This window comes from Amblyomma maculatum, chromosome 1, assembly GCF_055883805.1.
Source record: "Amblyomma maculatum isolate TAMU_Amacu chromosome 1, ASM5588380v1, whole genome shotgun sequence".
Taxonomy (NCBI): Eukaryota; Metazoa; Arthropoda; class Arachnida; order Ixodida; family Ixodidae; genus Amblyomma; species Amblyomma maculatum.
Genome location: NC_139344.1, coordinates 48,889,352 through 48,904,109, shown reverse-complemented (window position 1 = coordinate 48,904,109; position 14,758 = coordinate 48,889,352). Strand labels below are relative to the sequence as shown.

The 14,758-nt window shown below is 43.1% G+C and overlaps 1 protein-coding gene across 3 annotated transcripts in view; it reads left to right on the top strand.

The window, feature by feature from the left end:
- LOC146202319 (plasmolipin-like) overlaps positions 1-14,758 on the top strand; it is a 64,292-nt gene that overhangs the window by 37,933 nt on the left and 11,601 nt on the right. The window contains exons 3-6 of one of the 3 annotated variants that reach the window (XM_084588084.1): positions 6,093-6,263; positions 7,243-7,341; positions 10,500-10,717; positions 11,545-11,701. In XM_084588084.1, coding sequence (XP_084444210.1) covers positions 6,093-6,263; positions 7,243-7,341; positions 10,500-10,664 — 435 coding nt within the window. In that variant the 3' untranslated portion in view covers positions 10,665-10,717; positions 11,545-11,701. Of the gene's footprint in view, positions 1-6,092; positions 6,264-7,242; positions 7,342-10,499; positions 10,718-11,544; positions 11,702-14,758 lie in introns of those variants that run through there. The other 2 variants (XM_084588085.1, XM_084588083.1) reach the window with 2 other exon arrangements.

The window sequence follows — 14,758 nt, the reverse complement described above, 5'->3', positions numbered from 1 at the left end:
ATGTGGAGTACTGATATGCTCCGGATCTAGGCCGGGCGGAGGCGCAGGCAACAGGCTTTGCTCGCTATCCCTGCTCTTCCCAGTAACAGCTGTTATTGGAAAGGGCAGTCAGAAAAGTCATTGGCGCCTCCGGCACGTCTGCTTAAGCAGATTGGAGTATAGGCTCGACCAATGGAAGCCCCCCAATGCGACCAATGCAACTGCCCCCCCCCCCCCTTCCCTCCCCCCTGACCACAAAGCAAGTGGAATAAAGGAGTAATTGCAATTATCACAAGCGTCCACCCAAGCACCACCATATGGCTACAAAGGAAAGCTATGCAGGTTTATCAGAAATTTAATAGTTGAGAAAGCTGTATGGATGCCATTGGGTGGAGTGAAATGAGCATATGATTTCTTTATTTTTAAATCTGCTCTATCTTGTGAAATTCTGCTAAAGCATTTGACAAGGGACACAAAACACTTTTTGTTCAGCGTCGCCATCATCAAATGGTTTTAATGAAACTAGTTAATAATTAAAGAAAAGATTTGTGTCAGCCTAGGCATCTGCTATCGCACTCGGAAGTACCTGAGCTGTAGTAGCGGAAACGAAGTGACAGTAAGTAGATAATAAGAAGAAATGAAAGAGAGGAGCGATAGGGAGACTGGACAGGGTAGGGGTATGGTAAAAATAACAGCGCGACGCCCGCTCACAATTGTCTAACACATTGCACAGCTCGTCGCTACGGGCAGGCGTCCATACATTTTATTGCTGTGGGGGGGAGAGGCAGCTAGGCGCACGTGCAGGGGTCGCAAGGCGGCCAGCACGGCACAAGCAGATATACAGTCTTTTTCAAAAGTTTAGTGCAGAAGGGATTTGCTTCTGAGCCACACCGCGTGACTCATGATGCATTCTCAGTGTCCCAAATCAGCTAAATATAAGAATCAAGATGTTTTTGTCCTACTGGGCCTCTCCCGTGTACCTTCATTAATGCTAAAGGAGTGCCACTACATAGCTTAGGAGACCCCCTGAGCTCTAAACATTTAACAAAGACTGTGCATAGTCCGCGTGTGAGTCATGTCCAATCACTAGAAACAAAATTTAAATGCGCACATTAATTTTGCACAGAACAGGCGATCTGCGTGGGGATGTCCCGCTGTGAGGGCACCTGAAGCGGCACTCGTGGAGCATTCCATTAGTACTTCGAACAGAAGGGCCGTCAAGCCCATCGGCTCTAAGAACGCACAAAGGCCCATCTGAATTCACTCATGGTACGCACATTGTCTTGTGGCAACAGGAGTTCCACAAGGTTGTTGGGGATGACACCCAGCACTCTGTGGATTGCTAGCATTTCGCGATGCGGTTCAGCGAACGCAGCACAGTGAAGGATTGAGGAAGTGCTGCAATGTTTCAACTGCACCACATCCACCACACTCATCACAATTGTTGCTAGTCCGTGGTGCACTCATTCTCCGGGCCACATACGTCCAATGCGCGATGCATGGGTCTGGGTGCTGCTAGCAGAGGTAAGGTTGGATGATCGCCCACACGTTGCTCAGGGAGATGTTTGTCACTAGGAGGGGGTGTGCAGCCCTCGAGGCCTCAGTAGCCTCTGCATCCATCCGCGCTGTCGATGTGCACACGGATTGGGCACAACAATAGAGTTCCACGGCCAGATATTGTTGGTGGCTGAGGGTGGAGAAGGAGCAAGGATAAGCAGCAGGCCCAGTTGGAAGCCCAGCAACACCGCCTCGGAAGAGTAGCAGGGAAGGCACATATGTTATTGGCTGTGGAGCTGCAGGGCCGGAGATTGTAGCTGCCGCTGCCAGTGAGCAGCTTTCACTGGCTACAAAGCCACCAGTGTACTATCCAGCCGGCTAGCTGCTGCACAGCACAGTGCTCCGCTTTCGCCGTGATGCCGACGATGTCTCTTTTAGCCTTCGCAGCAGCCGGCCAGGACTCGCAGATACCGTAGGGGGACATACATTTAGTCACTTGCTCGTACTAATGCAGTGCTGTTCTCGTGCACGAGCCTAGCACTGCAGTAATGGCCTGCCGTCTGGTAGCACGCTGTGCGTGCCTGTCATGTGGTGCAGCGCCTACTGTGGTGTGATTCTGTTCTCTCAATGGTAGGGTCCACTAAGTAGTGTCACCTTTACGAAAGCAAATAAGAGCACCAAATAAAATGCCCTCCTCTGGTCGCTACTGTGGCGCAATGGATTAGCGCTACATTAACACTGAAGACAATGGTTCGAATCTGTTTTGTGATAGTTTTTCTACTTTTTTTTTTACATTTTAAAACAAGTATATAGACCACATTCTCTGGGGGTGTATTCCCTTTTAGGCTGCATTGTTTAATGCCTTTGAATCTAAGCAGCCATAAAACTGGGAGTGAACACAGCTAGGAGGCAACATCGTATGTTAGGGTGCGGCAACAATGACACAATGCAGTTGACTGAACCGAAATCATCTAACACTTTCCATGGAATTGTGTTACCTTTAAAGTAGCATTCAGGTAACATCTTGAGCCGAAATCATCCTTTTAGCTGGTTCATGACCAGGGAGGAGAAAGAAGTTCTTGGTACCCACTGTGTCGACTGATCCTGTGGTCACGCGCCCACCTCGGTCAACATCTTAGCACATTGCAAGTTCTTGGGTAGGTCGAGGCATACACGTAGGGGCTTATTTTGCAGTGCAGCACCTCAGGCTGCTTCCAATCAATTTGGCTTACGCAACGAGGTGCTTGGGAGTATGTAAAGCACCACCCCCAGTGCGTGGTTTCCTATGAAATGCCCTGGCCACGAGCAGTGAGCTTATGCATTGCGGCGGTTGTCCTCTTCATCTGCATTGCCGTTGGTCAGTAGGAAAGGTACTGGTCGATGTCTGCGCCCAGGTATCTCACCGAACGACGCCACGCAAAAGGAGTCCCGACTATAGTAAGTGGTGGCAGGCGAGCACGCGAGCGTGGAACACAGCTAGGCCATGCCGACCGATTTGGCCACCCAAAGCGAGAGGCTAAAACTGCACAGATGGGGCTCTGCTGCGGCTCAGGGCTTCTTGAACGCAGCCGCATACGCCGAGTGAATCGCCCGGTGGGCCCCATGCAGGCATCACAGAAGGGGTCTGTCTCAGAGTCAAAATTTCAGCTTCTACAGGCAAATGCCATGCGTGGTCTTGCTTTGTAACTGACCTGTGCAGCATAAGAAAGGGGCTGTTTGTGATGTCAGGCTGCAGCAATAGCATATTTCCTTAACGAATTGGCCGGGGGAGCTGACCTGTGCACTTTGCCATGGGTTCGAATCACATTCACGACTGTATGCTATTTATATGTTTTATTTATTATGCACCCACCACATTGTTGCTGTCATCACAATGTGACTTCACAGACAGTTTCAGTGCCTCAGGGCTTCATACCTGGGCTTCGGCGGTGCTTTGCCAATCATGTGCATGCACTATAACTTCACGCATGTGCAGAAAGCAATATTGCACTTCAAAGAATGTTATGTAGGTTTCATTGCCTCACTGGATTCTGCAGGATCGAGTGCCCCCTTAAACCCGAAGAGATGCAGCAAAAAAAAAACGTGAAAATTAAGTTATTCGCAGTACATTGCATGGCCAAAACAAATTGCATGGCAGTAAAATAGCTAAAGCTACATGAGCCTACTAACTGCCTCGCACTGCATGTGCCGATGCCGCAGCAGGATAGCTTCATTGTAGAGTACCAGAAGTGTAGGTGTAGCAGCAGGTACCCTATAGTGCACTTCTACTTGAATTTTACTTCGAAAGCACAGAGGCTGTTTGTTTCTCTGTGCTGACCTATCAGTTTGCTCGTTCGCATTTTATTTGTTGCTGATAGTACATTGCTATCCTCACATTTTGCGAAAAAGCTGCCAAGCTCACTTTACCATATTATTGCAGGTCGGCAGTGGTTGGATGCCACTTAGTCGCCCACGTCTGGATTTTGATGCCTCTGCTTATGCCTGCAATAATATACGATTTGGAATGAAGGCAGTTGCCAAGTGGTCTATTGCCAAGTGGTGTATTTTGTGACCAAATACAACCATGTTCTAAGCAACTCATGCAAAGATATGTCAATCTCCCTGTTAGTTAAGGGTCACGCCTTTACTAGATAGGACTCTAAGCTTGCTGTATAGAAGCCGGTGGACGTTTTAAAGAGATCTGCTGACTTTTCAGACAGGGCACCTGGAAAGGCAGGGTGCCCATGTGCTACGCGATATCTCTGCACGTTAAAGAACCCCAGGTGGTCAAAATTTCTGGAGTCCTCCACTACGGCATCTCTTATAGTCTGAGGCGCTTTGGGACGTTAAACCCCACAAACCAGACCAAACCAGCTTTATATATACCTCGAACCTTCTGTTGTTAGAAACAGCGATTGGGGCAAGGAAAGGCAGATTTCAAACTGGAGACAACCAGATTGGGATGCGGTAGACTGCTGTCCTTGCATGTGCTAATACAACCTGTGGGAGTGCACTTTGTGCCTGCCAGAAAGGAAAGGGACAGTCAGGTTTTCCATTTACACCATGACTGAGGTTGGGTCTACATACAGCTGCTACTCACTCTCTTCAAGCTTCAGAGGATTAGTCAGGCTTTTTTTAGCCTTTGGAACCTCACCAGTCTAACAGTCGTCTCCATGGTTGTTGCAAAGTTAAAATGAGACCCAAGGCAAAAAGATGCCCTGCCACTCTTTGATGCAGAGCTCCATGGTCTATTCAAGGACAAGCAGGCAGCATATGTAATGTGGAAGAGGCAGCATATCCCTTCTAAGCTTGCAGTTTTCATATTTCCTCTAGCGAGCCATTTTTCTGCATGTAGCCTCAATGTCTGCTTCATCTAACGCCTTGTCTCTCTGCTTTGGGCAGCCCCCTCCGCTGGCAGGCAAGGCCTATAGTTCTCCAGAGTGGTCCTCGGGACTACTGTATTGGCCTGGAATTTCACATGCCGAGCTGTACTGTCCCATGGTTATGCACCTTCACTGGGTACTGGGCTCCATGCGTCAACTGTGACAGTGGAGCGGCCCCCACTGACTGTGTTCTGTGGCATTCTTCCTCCACAGAAGGGCAGAATCATTTCTTACACATTCAAACGGAGGGCTGTGCACACTTTTTCTTGGTGGTTCTCTCTGATATCCTGCATCAGGCCAGACATTAGGACGTGGGTGCTATGTCTGGCAGAGCAGACTGCATTCATATTGATCCAGCCTTGTTCATGATACCATGCAGTTTAGTGGTACTCACTGGCATGACAACTGTGTGGTATTGGATTTCAATTTGAAACAAACTTCTTTTTTTTACCTTTTGTTTGGAGATCTTTCTGTGTTACTTTGGCGATTTGGTAAATCTGCGGCAGTGTGGCTTGTGTATGCTGTGCAGTGGGTAGTTGCACATTTCTGTTGACCCAATTTAGCTAGCTGGGTGTGGGCCTCATGTCCTAACCTCTGTGGCATTACTGGTAACATGTAGCTCATCCTAGCTTACTTTGAAAAAAAGAAAAAGGAAAATAAAAGAAAATCTGTTTCTTTGGCAGCGCTTATCCAAACATATTTGAGTATGTGTATTATATTTTACCCAGCTTTTGCTTGTAACAGTGAAGAAGTGTTATATTCCCATCCTGCTTAACAGCAATCTTCAGCAACTTCATAAGCAACTACTTGGTGCATATGTCCACAGGAGTGGCCTGCTTTGGTGAAAAATATTGTTTGCAGTCTGTCATAAAGAGGCAGTATATTGCACGTGTCTGTGCTTTGTGTAGTTAGAAACTCCTTGGCGCTATGTGCTTAATGCTAAAGCTTAGAAAAAGAAGCAGCTCAGAAGCTAGCTTTGGCTATTAAATACAGTTGAATGTGTATTTTATGATCAGTTTCAGCTATGAGAGTACTGCAAACAATGGATGTTAGGTCAGATGTGTGTGTGCTTCTGTAGGAAAAAAATATATATTTGCAAATGCTAACCCTATTGTCTCTTTACAGAAGCACTATGCCTGCATTTGGGAGCACATACATATGTGTCCTATTCAACTGCTTTGTCCTGTTCGCTTTTTTGCAGATGGGTGGTATGTTTCATCACTGATATATTTCGTGTTATGTTCACTTTTACAGATCATCAACCTGATTGGATTTATTTGCTCTCAGCTTGACTACTATTTCCCAAGCACATCCAATTGGTATGGTTTTGTGTCGATGACTGCATTTTGGGTGACACTGGTGCTCCTGTTCTTCTACCTTTGCCGCCTGATTGAGAGGGTGAAGTTTGTTCCCTGGATGCTTGCAGTAAGTATACACACACCATAGATTCTATATTAATTGGGACAGCTTAGCAATGTAATCATATTAAAAGCAGCATATTTTCTCATTGCTGCCTTCACTGTAGAAAGGTTAGCAAGTATAAGATGGTGTAATGTGCATGGCAGAGAGATGGATTTTTTGACACAAGTCATGCCCAGCATTTGCACTTATTCATTCATTTGCAGTAGTGTTCACTGTGACGTTATGTTTTGTTCACTGTTTACATTAAAATAGCAGTATTTCGTTCCTCTTCTCTACAGAAGACTCATTCTCAGTCAATTGCTCTTAGTTGTAGGCTCAGTATGAGTTAGTCTATGCTACTAGTGAATTCCAGCTTCGTTACATTTTGACCTCAAGTAAATAATTCCTTTAGTGCTGCATGCATTAGGCGTTGCCTAGACTACAGCATGAAAGCTGGTGTCAGCTTTCTCAGCCACATTTATTATTAATGCACATAATGCATGGTGAAGCAGAAAGAGGTGGCACATGCTAATTGAATGTACTACACAGAAAATGCTAATAAGATGTGTTATCACAAGTCACTGTGTTGTATAATGATCATGATGTACAGTTGTGGACAAAAGGTTGCGGTTTGTGGAATCACCGAAATGCATCTCATAACTTTCCTTCGCTACACAGACAGCTGGTGTTTGTTCCATCTGGTTGAACTTGCATATCCCCTCATATTTCCAAGCATTGCAGCTAACCGGCTTGTCTCACCACAAACAATTCGTTTTTGTGAATCCACGTCCCGTGAACCTTTTTTGCATGACTGTATACGTGCATTTGACTCCTCTTGCTAGTGTAGGCGGTAAACATCAAGGCACATAGAGCAAAACCTATCTTAGCCGTGCTTGCCAGTGTCGTACCACCTGCATTCTTGACTTTAATTATTTTCACACCTCTTATGTTTGTGTTTTATTACTTTCATCACTGCTTTTCTTTTCTTCTTTCTCTGTTTCAGGAGTTTGTGTACTGTGGCGTTTGGGCAACTTTGTATTTTACGGCAGCGATAGCTGCAGCTGTTAAAGGCAGATATCAGGAATGCCTGGCAGCGGCTGCTGTAAGTATTCTTTTTTTTTTTTTTTTGCATGTGCAGTTTTTTAACTGGCGAGCCTGAGAAGTGGCTAATTGAGGGACCTTTAGTGTCAATTACACACAGGCCTCAGGTGTAAAAAATGACCACCTTTTCTACTCTCTGCTTTGTTTTCCAGAACCCCTTTATTAATTGAAGCTGCCTGGCCACATGAAGTGATATTATTCTAACATCTAGCTTTGTGCCATGGTTTAGTGCAGCTCTGATTGTGGCTAAATGGAGCTTAGAAAGTAAAGCAGAAGTGTTTGCTAAATTAGAACTCTCATTGACACTGAATGGCCTAAAATATGTACTAGCATTTTGTACACAGAGCATGTTTTGTTTCTTATCTTGTCACCTTGTAATGGTTAATCTTCATTGTCATCTGCTGTACTGAGTTCACTGCAGGGCAAGAATTAACTCGTTTTTATGGTTTTAACTAATACTGTCTTGTGGAAGCTATGGCCACACTTTCTCATCAAATTTTTCTAGTCTTGTCGCTTATCACTACTCACTGTTGCAATATACACCAAGGACGTTAGTAAATGAAACTGGATATCCCTTCGCAATTTTTTTTTTAGTTGTTGCCACTTATTCCAACAATATGTTACACATCAACAATCATTCCATTCTAGTGCCCATCGAAGTAGTCACCATACTAGCAATTGCTCAGTGCCGTGAATGAGGCAAACAGTGGATTTTGTTTATATTTGTGCCACCATCTTCAAAGTTATCAGTCTTCACTCTGGAATGTGGTACGAGCATTATCACTTCGAATGCTCGCAGACTGTCTCGCTTGATGGGACCCGCAAGGAACAGAGTTATGCACAGAAAGTATGCAACAAAGTGTGCAGTAAAAACTTTTTGTGCCAAAACTCAAGGCAATAATATTCCGGTCACAGTGTCCATTTTGCGATATTTGTACAGCTGTGTACATAGTGTTTAAGAGAAGTGGTGTTGCTTGCACACTGTTTATTATTTTTTTGCCAGGCCTCCTTGACAGTGCGAGACACCAACATAATATGCTTTACATGCAAATAGTTCAGCTTATCACGAGGTTTTACTTGATGTAAGTAGCTGTGAGCTGTTAATTTACACATGTCATTATATGTAGGCGGTACTTTAACAGTGCCAGTAACCACAGGTGTCATTGCCTATCTTTGAGCAATTCTTCTTTCAGGCTTTGTATGCAACAGTGAAATTAAAGAGGCAGAGTAAATTAAACCTCTTTAAGGTTAAAGTACTCTGGATGTTTCACCGGATGTTTTTTTTTTTTATGTGTAAAGGTGACTTGCAGCATAATAATACTAGTGATGGTGCATAGAGAAAACTGGCGAATTGCTAGCTAGTAGTAACCTGGTGAACTAAGTAGTAACTGTTAACTTATATTATCATAGTTGGGAACATGGTTGCAATTGGAGATTTGAAGCTGGCCATTTGTAATAGCCATATTCACTTCTAGAATTTCAGAAACATTTTTGTTTTTAGTATTGTGCCTCAACAAATTTGGTTATCTCGTTTGGCACTGGAGTACCGTGTGGCTACAGAGCGTGTAAGCAGCAGCCACCAGCTCATGTCATTCTGTGGTACACATTTCACATAACCTTCATTTTTTTTTTTTTTTCTGGACAAGTGACGCTTGCAGTGGCAATGACAAGCATAGCAGTGTTGGCTGGACAGAGAAAGTCACGTGAAACTTGAGCTTCTGGAACCACTTCGTCATCTATAAACATCATGAGACCGTGATGTTTTTGTTGTTCTTTTTTTTATTTCAGTGAAGCAACAAGCAGGTTTTAAGCAGGTGTTTGGGATCTTTGAATGGTTGATATCATACCTGGAGTAGAAAAAAAAAATGCAAAAATAGGCAATGCACAGTGCATGGTAACATAGAGACTAGATAAATGATGGTCCTTTAAGGTGACGAAGTGGATTCCAAGACAAGCAAGCATCACAGCAAGGGGTGGTACAGAGTTTTATGTAGACAGGTGAAATTGGGAAGTTTGTAATGAAATAGTGGATGGAGCTTGTGCAGGACTGGGCTGGTTTTAAGGGAGGAGTGCTTTGACCTGCATATTGACCTGCAGTAGACAGTTGGGTGGGCGGTGATGGAAATAATTGATGCTGTTGTAATGCCTTTCCTTAGCCCTAAACTGAGGTTTGATTTGCAGCTACTTTGAGTGTGTTGCTGTTTACGTGGAATACTGAGTTTTTTTTTTTTTAATTATGGTAATATAGATAAATGGCAGAAAGCCTGAGGACATTTGTTTCTGTGGTGGTCACTGGTGCTTTCCAACTCGGATATGTCTGGCCATGAGTTAACGCTGCCGACTTGGAATGCACTGGATACAAATGAACTCCTGCAGACTGAGCTAGTCCTTGCCTCATCAAGGTGCACAAATTCATGTCTGAGATTTTAACTGCAGCTGCTTGACCATAGTTATTTGTTCATACCAGGTATACTTGTCTGCCTTAGAAGTGTTTTTCTTGCCTAGACGTTGCCATTTGGGATAGATGTTCATGGGTACTGCTGAAAGATCTGAAATACTTTACATAGAAGACTGCATCAGTAGCATAATTGAAGTGCAAGTGAAGCACTTCTTTTTCAAAACTCTCAAAGGATTTCTAGGACTTTATTTTCATTTCTTTCATTCAGCAACCAATCGCTCATCATGCAGCTACATGTATATCGGACAGCTGCTGGGGTCTCTTCTGTAATTATTATAGCATGGCTGCTGTCATTAGTTAACCAATCGCCTGAAAGCAAGCTAGCGATTCTAACAAACATTCTTTCTTTTTTTCATAATTTTTTAAGTCAATGTTAAAATGAACCTGCAAAATATTGCCCATTTTTCTTGCTATAAGGAAAGGGCTAATGGATGAGGGGCTCGAAGACTCACAGTTCTGACTGACAGACAACTGTCTTCACATGGCCACAGTTTGACATACATCCTGGATCTTGGTGTGGGAACACTGTACCGCACATGTCGTTTTTAGCCAATGCAGCGGCAGAATTTTGGCTGTTTATTTGATTTGTGAAACAGTTAGTTGCTTTGCTTAATGTGTAGCATTTTAATTGTCACTTGTCCTTTTTCATTCAACCTCAGTCATCATATTGTTATTAATTTTTACTTTGGTTACTCCCCCAGTTCTTCGGCTTTGTGGCCATGTTTCTGTATGGCGCGGATGCCTTCTTCAAGTACAAAGGCTGGAAGTCTGGAGAGCCTGCCCAGGGTGAGAGATCGGTGCCTAGTGCAGGGCTCGGAGCTTCAAACACAGTGTCGCCCACCAGCCCCAACTATCCCGCCTACTAACAATGCACGCTGCTATAAGGCATGCACCCACACCTGTGGCTAAGACCAGCCTGGTGAGTGTGCCACATTCCCCTCATCGCTTCAGATTCATTTCGTGTTGCTGCCACCAGTGCGTAGCTTCATGGTGTTTTACTACTCACACAAGTTGTGCATCAATGTTTAGCGCTGCTAATACTGAGCTTGTTGGTTTGCGCTTTCACGGTTTAGATAGTTTCCTGATGCTATTACTAATGGTCCTCCACTTTTATAGATTATGAGATACTGGCTATATTAAACATAGATAGTAACTTGTAAATAGCAGAAGTCCTTGTTCGCGCATTCTCTTTTTTTATTTTTATCAAGTTGAGTAATATAAGAAACTGCTGATTTCAAAGCTCATTTGAGCGAACACCTAGAGGATAACTAATTCTTGTCCTTGTTATGACAGGCAGCGTCAGTGTGCATAATAGTCATAATTATAATGAATCAATTTATTTCCAACTTCATGCATACAGTAAAATTCTGCGTCAGTAAGTACAATTGGGCTTGTGTGCTGCATAGACAGCCACATTTTCTAATGGAGCTGTAATACAATACATGAACTCTGTTATACAATGAAATACAGTAAAATCTTATGTTGTTGGGACCTTGAACAATGTTAGTTATCCTGGTTTTTCTATTAGCTGAACTAATGGGAAAATATTCTTGCCCAGGCAAAAAAGTTCATTGCGAAAACACACTTCACATACAGTTCCCCCACATCGTAGGACCACCATACTTCATTTTGTAGTTTCTGGGATGGCATCGCAGCGCGCATATAATTTTAAGCAGTAAATTGTAAATCTTTTACGATGCCAACAGAGACTAAAACTAAAATGGTTTTTCACCTTGCCTTTTACAGTCAAGTGAGGATCCGAATGGCCAGTGGCCAGCACGATTCGCAGCTCACACATGGCGCAGATATCCCATGAGGTCATAATTACAGTTTCAAATAAAAAATAATTGTTTTCTTCTAGATATGCCACCAGGCAGAGGTATCAACTAACTTAGACACCGTGTAAAAATATACTTTCTCTTTTTTTTTTTTTTTTTTTTTTTTCAATGTTTCTTTTTTCTCAGGACTGTAACTGACTGAAATAACTTAAATAATACAACTGTGACTCAGTCTTCTCTTTCTTTGTTTAGTGGTGGTGTCTGCTGACAGCACAAAAGTGCAGATATGCCTATTTTGCTCCCTTTTGTTTTTCTTTATTTTTTAGTGCAGTGCATTCAAAAATATTTGTTGTATTGACCTGACAGCTGTCTACTTTGTCTGCACTTTGTTCGGCTGCCTGCGAGTATTTTTATGCTTTGTTATGTTCCACTCTGCTAAAATCCCTTGTGGATTGCAGTATCTGTAAATAAAATAACATATCGTAAACTGCTGCTGACCTCATCCAACCTACCTCTCATCGGAGGGAGCGACCGCCAGTGCCAACCACCGGGGAAACCTTCGAATAAGTGGTGTGGCTAATTTGCATATGAATGAACTAGCTGCTCCTTTTGAGGCATGAATCTCCACGAATACCTCCATGAACAGGCACTTTCGCAAGGTACATACTTCTGCAGCTCGTTCAACGCTGCCTTTACATCCCCTCAAGTAGATCGGCCAAACTTTGGCTGGCCATTTTTCTGAAGACAGGTCGACTTTACGCAACAGTGATCACCATGCATTTAACCTAACCATCAGCCATGGCACAGGCCAGGTTTTGCCTTGCCGTCAAGGCAAAGCGGTGAGCGCATAATGAGGGGTGAATGTAATGAGTGGTAATACGCAGAGTGAGGGGTGAGTGTATACGCTAGTTAGGGTCTGCAACAGCAGCCTCTGATGGGAGCCGTTAACACTGTTGTGTGGTCACCTTAAAGGTGGAGCTTAAATGCCTCGAAATTCTTGATTTCTTTCACAATGCTTCTCTACTCATAGGTGACTAGCTGTATTTATGCAGTGCGTGCTGCATAAACAGGGTGTTTGTTATTTGGAAATTAACTCTTTCGTTACCGTGCCTATTCAAATCGATCACTGGTAATCGATGCTTAAAACTGCTGATTTCAACAAGTTGGAATCATTTCTCGTCCACCTAGCGCCCCCCAGTGGTTATTCGAGGCACTGCACTTGTAGAACCAGTTCTCGCTCTGGCGACATTTTCATTTTTGGTAGACTTTTTTTAAAACTAATGTGCATACGTTGTTTCGAAAGAGGATGTAGTGCTCGCGCTTGAAACAAAATGTCCCACACGTAGTAATGAAGCATTAACATCAAATTTTTGTGAAAAGACTTCCAGCAAGTTAAATATTGAATGATATTGTCAGCTTTGTTGTTTGACTGTGCTGACTGGTGATAATTACCCAAAAATGGCGCCAGCTGTTCACTAGTGAGCTTTGACTCTGAGTCCGGGCTGTTTTATTCCACGAAAACTCTTTCCTGAAGGTTCGCCGCTTGTCCAACATGTATACCGGACCTTTACAGCAATGGTGTAAAAACAGGCTAGTTGGTAGTTAATCTTTTCTCTTTTTTTCTTTTTCTTCCCAAGACTTTACAGCCAGTTTGCAGCAGTTTTGGTTTGGTGCCTCACGAAAACCAGGAACTGCTTCACCGCATGGCACAAAAAATGAGGCTGTTTCCACCTGTAGTTTTTCTATGCAGCTGAAGAACAGCGCTGTACGATACCTTATTTTTTTTAGTGTTCTTGGGTCATTTATTGTCTGAATGTATATTCTAAATTTTTTTTGTTAATAATGCATCTGTAAATATTGCGCCTTTTCTATCTTATTTTTATCGACTTGCTACAGAAATGGCAATTTCCCTTTTTTTTGTGTGTGTGAATTCCCAAATGAAATTTTTGCTTTGTAACTTATGTTTTTGAAAAAAGCGTCCCATTATGTGCAATTTTGTATGCTGCAACGCGTGCTGTAATATTATTTGTACTGTCAAAAAAATTATTTTCAGAGACCTATGAAAAACTGCCATTTCTTTTTTGCTGTAACGAAAGAGCTAAATATTTAAAGGCACTTCTCCTTGTGCGCTGGATAGATTGCTGATCAGGAAAAGCTTCAGAAATGTGCTCTGCATGGAAGCTATTCGGTTATGCATTTCTGTGCAGTATGATGTTTCAATTACATTTGCACACAGGAACTTTCTAGTAATTTCTGCCTGTAGCCCGGAAAAGTGCAGATGAACATAACACTACAGTAGCTTGCACACATAGGGGCATTTGTGTTCCTTTCTGCATTTATGCTTGTCCGACTCTGAATATTGGGTACCGAGGGCAACTGCATGTAATTACCAATCTCAGTAATATTGCTTCTCTGGCCTTTTCTGGTTATATATTAAGGTTTGTTTGATATCAAAAGACTCGATTGGCGAGAAGACATATTGACGAGAAAATTAATTTAAAATTCTTTGCCCCAGTCTATTCGAACTCGTTGTCTTTACTGAAATGGATCAATTGCTGCCGTTCTGAAGTGAAGGCTAGTGTAGCGCAGCCTCTGGGATCTGCACGAAAATTCTGTGCCAGTGCATTCATTTTACTTGCGAAATTGGCCGTTGATGGTGACACCTGCATTTCTTTGTTTGAGCTTTTCTAGCTCATAAAATTTCCGTTTTCATTAAAAGTAGTCTGTATGATAAGAATATGGTACCCTATCGATACAAGCCAAATTCATTCTGTCCGTAATGTCTTCAAGCTCTACTTCACTAATGGCTATGAATAATGAACCACAGCTAGAGTTGAAATGAGTGCCTTCTCTGCTCAGAGATGAGTTGACAGTGTCAAGGAATTGCATGCAATTTATTTACCTTATTTTACTTTTCGGACGTTTTAAAACTGTGATTTCATTTGATTAGGTCGGGAGACCTCTGTCGACTTTTGCAAGTTTACTTACTTTGACAGACTCCTTTTGTATCTTGGAGTTCTGAAGGAAGTGTGGGCGTGGTGTGAATTAGTGACTTGATCAACCCATGCTTGCATATGTGCTTGAAGATAGGTGTAGATATGCTCGTTCCTTTTTGTGTAGCTGTTGATAGCTAGACACACTTACGCACAAATTTTCTTGCAGATGATTTGATGCCCAGTACT